Here is a 13,715-nt window from a genome sequence, read left to right on the forward strand (position 1 = left end):
TGTAGCTCTCACTAGCTAATCACTGTTATCATCATCACTGTCTATTAAAAGGATTTTATCCATATTTGAACTTTTATTTATCGTAATGCAAACTTCGGAGCAGAAAGATACTACTGTCTGCAAGTCCTAAGGAGACATGGTCTTGTTGAAATGAACAACAACGGAGCCCTCCTGCTAGATTATGCTCTGAGTAACGATCTTATAGTCGGCACAACTTATTTTGAACATAAAACCATCCACAAACAGTCATTGATCTCGCCAGAAGGAAGGACGAAGAACCAAATAGATCATCTCCTAATCTCAAGGCGATGGTGGACAAGTCTTCTGGACGTACGTGGCTTCACAGGGGCAGATGCCCAGTCGGACTACATCCTGATGGTAACAAAATTGAAAGTCAAGCTGAAAGCGCACAAAAATGTAAAATTGAATTCTGCAAAGCTTTATGATGTGAATAAGTTACACGTCCGAGAAACCCGAAGAAACTTCTGTATAGTTTCGAAGAACTCATTCGCTTTGCTTGAAATAGAAAACTGCAGAAACAGTCCGGAAACAGCATGGCTAAAAATGAAGACAACATACAATCAAGCTCCTGAGGATGTGCTCGGGTATAAGAAGAAACCGAAGGCAAGATGGATATCAGAAGAAACTTGGAGACTAATCAATGAGCGCAATGACTTAAGACAGCAAATTCTCTCTGCTGGTGGCGACAGACCTTCAGTCTTCGTAAATGTCCTGCATAGAATGAAGGACAAAGAAATCAAGAAGTTGGCAAAAGCTGACAAGCGGAGAATCTAGCCTAGTCTAGCCTTTTCTGTAGAAGAGAAGGCTAGACTAGCAGAGGAAGCAGCTAGAAAAAGAAACTCCAAAGCAGTTTACAGGCTCACAAATGAAATGCTAGGAGAGCTGCTCAGCCGATTCAACCAAGTAAAAGATGAGAGCGGAAATGTTCTCACCGAAACTGAGAAAATTGACGAGAGGTGGGTATCCCACTTCGAAAAGGTTTTAAGCAGACCAAGACCCACTGACCGAGAAAGTATTCCTTCTATGCCATTTCTTTACCTGAAAGTTGACGAAAATCCCCCAACTTCGGTGGAAATACATGTCGCAGTGAAGAAACTCAAGAATGGAAGATCACCTGGTGAAGACTGCATAACTTCAGAAATGATCAAGGTATCAGTGAGGACATGCCTCTCAGTGCAGATAACACTGATTGCAACAGTCTGGCAGTCTGAAAAGGTCCCTGGAAACTCGACCAAAGGGATAATTGTTAAGATATTTAAGAAAGGTGATGCACTTATCTGCTGCAACTGGCTAGGTGTAGACCTAATATCAGTACCAATTAAGGTCTTACAGGTAGACCTTGTTTTGACCTCATATTCACGCTCAGGACTCTGATAGAAGAAGCAAATCAGTGGTCCAACAAGATATACATGCTCTTCTTTGATTTTGAAAAGGCCTTCGATTCTGTGGACCGTGACACACTCTGGGAAATTCTACAGTATTATGGTGTCCCCAAGAAAATAATAAGCTTGGTCATGGCCTTTTACGAAAATATGGAATGTTGTATAAAGACAGAGAATGGAGCAACTAGATACTTCGAAATTAACAAAATCCTATCGGGCCTCGACTTTGAGGATTATGTGGCACTTCTGGAAAGGACAAAGCAGCGACAGCAGAAGCTCCTTAACAAAGTGAGCGTTAAAGCGGGGGAATTCGACCTGAAGATCAAAATAGAGAAAACTAAATCAATGGCAATATCAGGCCGCCAGTCAACCTCCTGCACAAAAATCACAGAGTCGGAGAAGTCTAGGAATATCAGTACCTCGAAAGCTGGGTTAAATTGACAGGAGAGGTGCAAAATGAAGTCAAGAGAAATATTGGCATGGAAAACGCTTCTTTCAACAAACCTAAGCCAGTATGGAAATCAAAGAATTACTCGCTTGCACTAAAGCTACGACTTCTTAGTAGCAAAGTTTTGTTCGTGTTATTGTATGCCAGTGAATGCTGGAAACTAGGTGTTGGGACAGAGAAAATACTTACAGCTTTTCAAAATATGCGCATGAGATGCATGCTAAATATCGATTGGGTCAAAAAGCAACATCGAGGTCTGCAAAGGAACTGGCCAGCCGCTTATTACTGAAGTGATTAAGAAGAAGAGATGGAGCTATTTTGGCCAGGTCCTCCGGATGGAGGACTCCAGAATCCCGTACCAGGTTCAACAATGGCAGCCGCGTGGGCGTCGACAGAGGGGAAGACCGAGAAACACACTCAGACGAAGGTACGATCGTTATCTACCGTCGTACTCACACATCACTACAACCCCAGTGGGACGATGTACTCACCACGGCGCCAATACGTGACGTTTATCGAGGCTTCGTCGATGACCTATGCGCCACAGATGGCTCAGGAGGACCCAAGTTCTAAGTACTAAGTAAACTGATTTTGTTGTTTGGAAAACAGAAGAAATGATTATAAAAAGACAGATTTGATTGAAAACTAATTTCTTTTCAACTATTCACTGCTTTAATAAAATATGATCAAATAATATGAATTTTTTTACAATTACTTAAGCTGATTTTGTTGTTTGGAAAATAGGAGAAATGATTATAAAAAGACAGTTTTGATTGAAAACTAATTTCTTTTCAACTATTCACTGCTTCAATGAAAATAATGATCAAATAATATTCGTTTCTTTACAACTGATTTTGTTGTTTGGAAAACAAGACAAATAATTATAAAAAAAACATTTTTGATTGAAAGATAAATACCATTCAACTATTAAATATAATAAAACTACTGATTCAAATCACAAAAATTACCTACTCAGGATAAAGTTACAATTTTACAAATAAATACTAGTCTCTCCAGTCACAGATCAGTATCAAAGCAGAAAGGACAAAATAAATCATCAGATGGGACACCCATTAGGAAAATAATTAGGAGATGGTAAGGAATAGACAAAGTAGGCTATTTCATGTAATTTATTTTTTTTTTCTTAGTATGTGTTGACTTGAATTGCGTCCAGTTTGGTTGCTAATAAGTAGATGCTTTTCATTTTTGTCTGGCGTTAAAATTTATGTTTTATTGTCACTGAGAGGAGAACTAAAAAAGAAAGTAAAAAAATTTATCACCTGATGCTACAAAATCTTCAACTCTTAAATTCGTCTAGCCTTTGACCTAGCACTGCTTCTTTTCCAAAAATAAATGATAGGTTTAAAAGTAAATATAAGAAATAGAAAGCATTTTTATTTTTGTATTAATTTACACCTTTTACTATGCTAATATAGAAAAGAGATATCCCTATGGCCTTCCTTGGGGTAACTACTTTATATCTGTCAGTCCAGCTGTACTCTTATGACCTTATGACCTCTGTCATGCAAACTTTATAGATCAGTTAACAAACTGTCATTAGATAGCCTATAGCCCGAACAATTGATATTGGGAATTGAATCTTGCTCTAAACGGCCTAATATGTTATTTGGTAGGATCACAGACAATTATCTTGATGCAAATATGCTATCTAGAAAGAAAACATACGTGTTTAGAGAGAATATTGTCTTTATTGATCACCTTGCTTTCTTCCTGGCTTTGTTTGCCTTGAATATACACTTCTCATTTCCACTTTGTATATACTCCTATTTACATAGGTTAATAGAAGAGCTTTTGATTGTTTAAGAATAAGGGAAAGTCCTCCAAATCTTGATTAATAGTCTGTGTTCCTGTTAAAAATTTTCTTCTAACTTGGAAGCAGAAACGTTCTTGGAAGCAACTAACTTGGAAGCAGAGAAGCAGAAACGGGAGAATGTTAAAAAAATGCTGATACCTTAAATTAGTCAGCAATTAATTATGAAAATGAAAAGTGTAGAAGCAATTAATCTTAAATAACAACAGAGCTTTGTGGCTCATCTCAGCACAGGTCTTCAAAATTCTAAACAGTTTGGAAGAAGAAACTGAACACAAATTATCAGAACTTGACAATTGCTATACAGGGATATAGTCTCAAAAGGCTGTCGCTGACAAGGAAAAATCTGCAAAAAAATTAATTGCGGGTCAACGGGTGTTTTCGGTTGTGTAAAACTATAGGGTGTGTATAAAATCTTCTTTTGAAATAATTCATTCTGATTACGGACAGTGTTGCCCCCCGGTGAAAAAATCACTAGATTTTAATAATGTTTTGGTTGATTTGGTAGTTTTCATCAAAATTCTAGTTATTCATGTGCTGATTTAGTGACTTTTTATTTAGGCAATATATGAAAAATCATTAAGAGATACTGATAAATCACTAGGGGTGGCAATCCTGTTGCAGGTGAGCCTTAGGCTTTGGATGTGAGCTGGATGGAAATCATCCATCCATGTTTTCATGCTGGATTTATTCAGCAAAGTGTATTTTTGCTTCCATCCTTCTCTTATCCATCTCTTGTTGAAATTGGAAAAGAGCCTAGTTCAACTCTGCCTGAGATCAGAGTAGAACGAGATGGAGAAATCCATCTTTTTGTTGAGCGAATGGTTGTTTTCACGAGGATGGGAGGTGAACAAGAGTTCAACTCCCATCCTTGTGAAAATGGACCCTTAATAGAAAGAAGCCAAAATGAAAGAGCTTACACCCGGTGAAGCATGTTGGAGTTGGACAACCTGGCGAACCATGATATGGTAGAGTGGAAATGGGTGAGACATTGTGGAATGTGAAGTGAGGTAGCCTAACCTAAAGTAAAGTGGTGCTACATGGTAGAAATTTTTACACCGTGGTGGAAGCCTGAATTGGGTATGGATCGCAGTTTATCGTGGTGGAGGTTGAAATGAATATAGTATGGCGAACGCAAAAACTTCAGAAAGACCAGGAAGACATGATTCCTGGCTATCAAACCAAATAGTTTATGGGTTGAAAGATGATAGACTGCTGAAAATCGTACCTTTTGGTAGTAATTTTAGGAGGATAGTACAGTAGAGACGGGAGGAGGATTATATTAGTATTAGGAGGAGGATAGTATAGGCGGCTCTCCTTCTGGGGACAAACAAGAAGCAGGACGCCTTCAAAATGGGATGGAAAGAGATTTTAAGAGAGGGTTTAAAGGAGACTGAAACTTTATCAAAGAAAGCTACAATTAAGATTGAAAAGATTGGAGTGGAGGGGGGGGGTGAATGTACAGCTGTTTCAACCTCAGATGGATTGATGTTCCACCCAGTGCTTGCTAGTTGTAGTAGTGGTTCTTTCAGTCCTTTTTAGGCGAATAGATTATCTTTCGGTATACTAATTACGTTCGAAGTTTTTACTTTTTAAAATTATATAATACAAATCCAAAATGTACCTTAAAACCCTGCTCAAATTGATGAAATTCTGTTTCCAAAGCCAGGCATTTCAAAGTAGCAGACACAAACAAACCTGAAATCCCGATTTCAAAAGTCTGATTAACAGAAAAAATCCCTTTTATGTCTTTTAATAATTCAACATCGTAACTTTTTATTCCAGGATGTTGCTTTAAATCTGGATAGAGTAGTATATATTTGACAAAAAATTTAAGTTTCCAACATAAATGTTTTGAAAACTACGATAAAATAATAACATTTTATCATTTGTTTTTATCATTTAAATATTATGATAAATATTTTGATAACGATAATTTGACAAATATACACACATACATTTATTTATGGAGCATAAATAGAGAAACAACTTTGAAAAAAAGCGCCAAAAAAGGCCCATTAAACAGAATATATTACAAACTATAGGGTAAAATTATTGAAATCTCTAAAAAATTTCGGAGGGAAGGAAAACGTCATAGTTTCAAGTATCAAGAAGGGTCCTTGGGAAAATCCCATTGTTAGGGAGATATCCAAGTAAAATGTGTTTTATATATATATATATATATATATATATATATATATATATATATATATATATATATATATATATATATATATATATATATATATATATATATATATATATATATATATATATATATATATATATATATATATATATATATATATATATATATATATATATATATATATATATATATATATATATATATATATACTGGGCCATGCACAGAGGAGGGGGGGGGTTTGCGAATGGTTTTTTTGCATCCTTTGCATCCCTAAGTTAAAACTTAGGTCTTAATTTCAAGTTGGCCTAGTTCTAGGTCAACTAAGACTTAGGTCTAAGTTTTGACTCGTCTTCTATGATGAATTGAACTGGATAGAAATCGGAACAGATTTAAATCCATTAAATAGAACTAGGCTGAACAAAATTAAGAAACAATTTTTCGCTATACTAGGTGATTCACAAGGAAAAGTTTTAGCTTGATCTCCGAGACGAGACACACAACAGTGTATGCTTCCCAAGCCCCGTATGAAATGCGTATTCTATGTATATCATCTTTTAGTGAGGCGTGCAGAGTATATACAATCAAACAGTTCGGGGTAACGAACATTTCGTTTTATAGAGGAAATAAAGTAAAACTAGTGGTGTTCCCTGCTCAACGAACCGCTCTTTACGTTAATTTTTTTATAGTTTTATAAAGCAGAGTTGTGAGAAAGAGTCAAACTTTAGCGTAAAGAGCGGGGCGTTGAGCAGCGAACAGACTCTTTCATATAAAAAATAATTTCTGTTCTTTTTAAGTTTTAATGTCTCTTCTTACTCCCAGTTAAAAAAACTTGTTTTTTTTTTATTTTCTCTATAAAAAGAAATATTCAATTCCCCTCAAAAACCAACGGACTCTGATTGTATGGTAAAAGAATGTTCGCTTCTTACCCATTTGTATAGCATCCCGTAATTGTTTCAAGGCTGCTGATTGACTACGAGCTACAGACACTTACCAATTATACAAATTAAGATGGTAAGAGTATAGAATGAATCTATTTCAATGTTGTCAAGTCCTTTGTTTTGGGGCACAAAGCTGTGCACTTTTACCTTTGAACGGATGATTAATTAAAGCTTCTTATGACGATTTTCATAATTAGACTGGATATACCATGGAAAAAGAAACAGTAGAATGATGCAATTGATCAATCTAAAGATAATGCTAGAACAATAATTCCACAATTACGAAAAGTCTTATAATCTTGGCTCCATGTAGTCGAATCCTTGTTGCCATAGAAACAGAAAAAGAGTCCATTCTAATAGAACAATTTCTGCAGTTTAGGAGAAAATTAAGCAACATTTAGAGACAGGTATCTAAAGTCGTTCCATATAATTCATTTTAGAGATGCCTTTTTGCGCTCTGATTTAGGATTAATCTCTTAAAGACTTGCAACGATTCTTTGCTTTGGATATTACTACTGCATCTAACAACTCATTACAGCACAATGCTACTTGAGGCCAACACAATAGCTCACGCTTTTCCTAGGCCAAATCACGGGTAGCGCAATAGCGCTGCCTAAATAAAGAACGATGTGGACAAAATGTATTTTTTAATTCTTTTTTTTCTGGTTTCTTGGTCTTAGACCAGGGCACTTCGTATCGACGGAGTTGTCGTAGAAACTTCGTACAGGGCTCACTCGATTGTAAATTGGAGGGGTTAGTACCCTTTTTAATAGTCGAAAGTGATTGGAAGGCATCTAACACCCCTTCCACGCCCACCATTTCCCCAAACACATCCAATCAAAATTTTGACTTAGCCATTTTGTTCAGCGTAGTTGATTTCCTGATAGAAATTAGACACTCCCCCACAGCACTCAGGGCAACGGCTGTAAGTCATGCCCTGGGGGCATATAAGGTTTTTATAGAAAGTGTTGTCGTAGGAACTTCAGAAAAGACTTGTTCGATTGGAAATTCAAAGGGCTAGTGTCCTTTTTAATATTCAAAGGTGATTGGAGGGCAAATAACGCCCCTCTCACCCCCACCTTTTCCCCAAACACATACAATGAAAATTTTGAGAAAGCCATTTTGTACAACGTAGTTGAAAGTTTTGGAAATTAGGTCTTTGAGGATGACCCCCCCCCCCCAACAATCCTCAGGCAAGAGCTGTAAGTTATGCCCTGGGGGCATATAAGGTTTTTTATATAAAGCGCTGTCATAGAAACTTCAAAAAGGGCTCATTTGATTGGAAATTGAAATAGCTAGTGCCCTTTTTAATAGTCGAAAGTTATTGGAAGGCAACTAACAACCCTTTCCCGCCCACCATTTATCCAAACGCATCCAATCAAAATTTTGAGATAGCCATTTTTTTCAAAATAGTTGAAAGGTCCGGAAATTATAATCTAAGAGGATGACACTCCCCCCAAAGCCCTCAGGGGAAGGGTGTTAAAAGTTTTACAAATTAGGTCTTTGAGGATTAAACCCCCTCAGAGCCCTCGGGGCAAGGGTTTTAAGTCATGACTGGGGGCATATAAGGTTTTTATACACAGTGATGTTGTTGAAACTTCAAAAAGGGCTCATTCGATTGGAAATTAGAAGGGCCCTTTTTCATAGTCGAAAGTGATTGGAGGATAACTAACACCCCCCTCACACCTAACGTTTCCCCAAACACATTCAATCTGAATTTCGAGATAGCCATTTTGTTCAACGTAGTTAAAAAGTCTGGAAACTATGTCTTTGAGGAACACACTTCCCCCACAGACCTAGGGGCAAGGGTTTTGATTTATGCCCTGGGGCATATAAGTTTTTTTTTTTATAGAAAGCATTGTCGTAGAAACTTCAAAAAGGAATCATTCGATTTGAAATTGAAACGGCTAGTGCCCTTTTTAATAGTCGAAAGTGATTGGATGGCCTGAACGCCGCACTCACGCCCACAATTTCCCAAAGAACATCCAATCAAAATTTTAAGATAGCCACTTTGTTCAACGTAGTTAAAAGGTCCAGAAATTATGTCTTTGAGGATGCCAGCCCCCTCACAGCCCTCAGGTCAAGGGTTGTAAATTATGCCCTGGGGCATATAAGGTTTTTATAGAAAGTGTTGTCGTAGAAACTTCAAGAAGGGCTCATTCGATTGGAAACTGAAAGGGCTTGTGCAGTTTTTAATAGTCGGAACTGATTGGAGGGCAACTAACCCTCCTCTCACGCCCACCATTTCCCCAAACACATCCAATCAAAATTTTGAGATAGCAATTTTCTTCAACGTAGTTGAAAGTTCTTGAAATTAGGTCTTTGAGGATGACCCCCCCCCCAGCCCACAGGGCAAGGGTTGTAAGTTATGCCCTGGGGCATGTAAGGTTTTTATTGAAAGCGTTATCTTAGAAACTTCAAAAGGGCTCATTCGATTCGAAATTGAAAGGGCTAGTGCCTTTTTAATAGCTGAAAGTGATTGGAGAGCAACTAACGCCCCTCTTACGCTAACCATTTCCCCAAACACATCCAGTCAGAATTTTTGAGATAGCCATTTTATTTAACGTAGTTGAAAGTTCTGGAAATTAGGTCTTTGAGGATGACAACCCCCTCATAGCCCTCAGGGCAAGGATTGTAATTTATGCCCTGGGAGCATTTGAGGTGTTTACAGAAAGCTCTGTCGTAGAAACTCAAAAAGGGTTCATTCGATTGGAAATTGAAAGGTATACTGCCTTTTGTAATAGTCGAAAGTGATTGGAAGGCTTGACATTCTTATAGTAAGGATTGATGCGGGTACAATGTTTTTTTTTTTTTTTTTTTTTTTTTTTTTTTTTTTTTTTTTTAGACCAGGGCACTTCGTATCGAACGAGTTGTCTTAGGAACTTCGAAAAGAGTTCATTCGATTGAAAATAGAAAGGGCTAATGCCCTTTTTGATAGTTGAAAGTTAAATGAGGGCAACTAGTCCCCCTCCCACGTCCGCCCTCACATTTGCCCATTATGTTTAAGAACTAAATGTTGCCTTAAGATTAGATCAAAATGCGCTGTCCTAATGCTAATGCCAAATTAGGCATCTCAGCAGTATCCCAAGAACGACTTATATTCAAAATTCCGGGGCCACTTCTGGTCTTAAAATTTAACCAAATCAAAATAGCGCAAGTGTATCCAAGCTATCAAAAAAAGTAAACATATTTTTTTGGGAATTATATCAATGTCGACATTATTCCGATTCAGGACATTCATAGCAACATATATATGAGTAGAAGGGCCTTATTGAGTCCGATCCCTCACCCCTGCTGCCACCTATAACTTTTTTGCACTCCAAATAAGGGCATAGCCTCCCCAGGGAGAATGATTGCGTAATCGGTCAATGACCTGTTTTTCCAAGGTCGATTTATTTGATGTTTCTATGTGTAATAACTCCGGAACGAAGGTTGCACATGCGCATTGAATTCTAACGGGAACAATGTTATTGATCTAGGACTCGAGGGGGAAGTGAATTTCCGAGAACTTGATTGCGTAATCAAAGTGTGTCAACAACAACAACATCGACCTTGACATTCGCTGAGAGCGTGCACTTACAACAACAACAACATCGACCTTGGAACACCTGTGCTGTCAACCTCAATTCACCTATCGTGAATCAATAATTCCCCTTAGAAACAACAAATTAATTCCCCTTTCTTGACAGATCAATCAACCAATGACATTATCTGTCAGACTTTAAAAATTTTCGCATAGAAACGATTCTCCAGGAATAGATCCAAGTCATTAATGTCTTTGCCTCGGAAACAACTCTTTTGGTCGAACTCCAAAGGATATTAATAGCCAAAGGCCATGGAAACAATTCTCCAAGAAACATCTTAGCGATGAATTGTTTTAGCGCGGGAATCAGGTTTCTTATTAATTTGAAATGCATTAGCGCAGAGATGCCAAAAACAAAAGGAACACGCTGAATTACGTTTAGGGATTATTTGGGCGAAACTGTTTTAGACAGGTTATGGAACTATTTCGGCGAAACAGTTAGAGACATTTTAAAAGATGATTTTTGAAGAGATTTTAGAAGAGAATTTAATGGTGAAACTCTGTGCTCGTTATAATACACAAGTTTCATTTGAACAGTGTTGTGAGGTCCTCTAGCCCAACCCCAAAGGGTTGCAATCCTCCTACCCAAACCCCGAAGGAAACCCCCGGTCCTCAAAGGTCCCCCAAGTTCCTAAAGGGCCACTGGCGCCCCCCAAGGCCCACCCAGACCTCCAACGGCCATCCCCGGGCCCCCCAAAGGCCCATCGAGCTCCCAAAGGACCAACGGGGTCCCAAAGGCCCTCCACCGGTCCCCAACTTCCCCCCCAGCCCCCCCAATGCCCTACCTGTGCCCCCAACGCCCGCCCAGTGCCCCCAACGCCCGCCCCCGGCCCCCCAACGGCCCCCGGACCAGAGAAGCGCTGCCGGGATGCGCCGTGGGCCAGGAAAGCGCCGCAGGACGTGCCGCAGGGATGCGTCGCGGGTCAGGAAAGCGCCGCAGGGGATGCGCCGCAGGGAGGCACCGCAGGAAAGCGCCGCAGGATGCGCCGCAGGGATGCGCCACAAAAAAAGTGAACTAAAAAGTAAAAATTTCGAAATGGTAGCACCACCCCACCTGGTACGGACTCCCACCGGTCCGGCATGGTTTCTCACCTGCCCCGGGGACCCCCAACTGACCCAACACTCCGCACGGGCCCCCGGATTCCCCCCCCGGCTGCTCACAGACCCCCCAACGGCCCCTCGACATTTTTTTAATACTGTTTTATGGCTTTATTATATCTTTTTAGAACAAGTTCCAGAACCTATTTTCCAGATCCACTTTTCAGAACAACTTCAGAGCAAGTTACTTTCTTAATGTCCCTCCTAAACCCATTTTCTAACTTGAAGTATTTATCTTTTTCACCCACAACTATACTTTACAGATTTGGATACCTCAACACCAAGAAATATTTTTCAAAAGTCATTTCAGAGCAAGTTACTTTCTTAATGTCCCTCCTAAACCTATTTTGCAACTTGAAGTACTTATCTTTTTCGATCACAACAATACTTTACAGCTTTTTGGATACCTCAACACAAAGAAATACATTTCAAAGACCATTTCAGAGCAAGTTACTTTCTTAATGACCATCCTAAACCCATTTTCCAACTTGAAGTACTTATCTTTTTCACCCACAACTATATTCTACAGGTTTTTGGATACCTCAACACCAAGAAATACTTTTCAAAGACAATTTCAAAGCAAGTTACTTTCTTAATGTCCCTCCTAAACCCATTTTCCAACTTGAAGCACTTATCTTTTTCACCCAAAACTATACTTTACAGCTTTTTCGGTAACTCAACACCAAGAAATACTTTTCAAAGACAATTTCAGAGCAAGTCACTATCTTAATGTCTCTCCTAAACCAATTTTCCAACTTGAAGTACTTATCTTTTTCACCTTCAACTATACTTTTCAGCTTTTTCGGTACCTCAAAACCAAGAAATACCTTTCAAAGACCATTTCAGAGCAAGTTACTTTCCTAATGTCCCTTCTAAACCCATTTTCCAACTTGAAGTACTTATCTTTTTCACCACAACCATATCATACAGCTTTATGGATACCTCAACACCAAGAAATACTTTTCAAAAACCATTCAGAGCAAGTTACTTTCTTAATGTCCCTCCTAAACCCATTTTCCGACTTGAAGTACTTATTTTTGTCATCCGCAACTGTAGTTTACAACATTTTGGTTATCTCAAAACCAAGAAATACTTGTCAAGGATAATTTCAGAGAAAGTTGCTTTATTAATGTCCCTCCTAAACCCATTATGCAATTTTAAGTACTTATATTTTTAATCACAAATATACAATAAAGCTTTTTTGTTACAGCAACACTAAGAACTAATTATCAAGGACCAATTAAGAGCAAGTTGCTTTCTTAATGTCCCTCCTAAACCCATTTTCCAACTTGAAGTACTTATCTTTTTCACCCACAACTATACTTTACAGCTTTTTGGATACCTCAACACCAAGAAATACTTTTCAAAGACCATTTAAGAGCAAGTTACTGTCTTAATATCATTTCTAAGCTAATTTTCCAAACGGGATTACTTATCTTTTTAACAAAAATCTCAACTTGACAGCTTTTTGGATACCACATCGCCAAGAAATACTTTTCAAATACCATTTCAGAGATACTTATTTTAATAATTTCAATACTAAACCCATTTTCCAACTTGAAGTACTTATCTTTTTCACCCACAACTATACTTTACAGCTTTTTGGATACCTCAACACCAAGAAATACTTTTCAAAGACAATATCAGAGCAAGTTACTTTCTTAATGACACTCCTAAACCCATTTTCCAACTTTAAGTACTTATCTTTTTCATAACAACTATACACTACAGATTTTTGGATACCTCAAAAACAAGAAATACTTTTCAAAGACCTTTTCAGAGAAAGTTACTTTATTAATGTCCCTCCTAAACCCATTTTCCAACTTGAATTACTTATCTTTTTCACTCTCAACTATACTTTACAGCTTTTTGGATACCTCAATACCAAGAAATACTTTTCATAGACCATCTCAGAGCAAGTTACATTCTTAATATCCCTCCTAAACCCATTTTCCAACTTGAATTACTTATCTTTTTCACTCACAACTATACTTTACAGCTTTTTGGTTACCTCAACACCAAGAAATACTTTTCAAGGACCATTTCAGAGCAAGTTACTTTCTTAATCTCACTCCTAAACCCATTTTCCAACTTGAAGTACTTATCTTTTTCACCCACAACTATACTTTACAGCAAGTTCTCTTCTGAACTTTACCAAAGAACACACTTCAATGCTAATTTCTCCAGAGAAAACAAAAATCTTCCACTTCAGTTCTTAATTTCACAAAGACATAAAGAAATTTAAATTTCAATTCTAAATTTTTC

The 13,715-nt window shown here is 38.0% G+C and overlaps 2 protein-coding genes across 2 annotated transcripts; both read left to right on the forward strand.

Moving 5' to 3' along the window:
- The first annotated feature begins 150 nt into the window (after positions 1-150).
- Positions 151-795, forward strand: LOC148952557 (uncharacterized). Its single transcript, XM_089089224.1, has one exon. The coding sequence runs from the start codon at positions 151-153 to the stop codon at positions 793-795; it is 645 nt and encodes a 214-aa protein (XP_088945350.1).
- A 96-nt stretch (positions 796-891) lies between these two features.
- On the forward strand, positions 892-1,395 carry LOC148952558 (uncharacterized). Its single transcript, XM_089089225.1, has one exon. It carries the CDS (start codon positions 892-894, stop codon positions 1,393-1,395), a length of 504 nt encoding a protein of 167 aa, XP_088945351.1.
- Positions 1,396-13,715: the final 12,320 nt, after the last annotated feature.

The sequence above is a fragment of the Artemia sp. Qi Xiang Cuo genome, chromosome 5 (genome assembly GCF_049724085.1).
Source record: "Artemia sp. Qi Xiang Cuo chromosome 5, ASM4972408v1, whole genome shotgun sequence".
Classification (NCBI taxonomy): Eukaryota; Metazoa; Arthropoda; class Branchiopoda; order Anostraca; family Artemiidae; genus Artemia; species Artemia sp. Qi Xiang Cuo.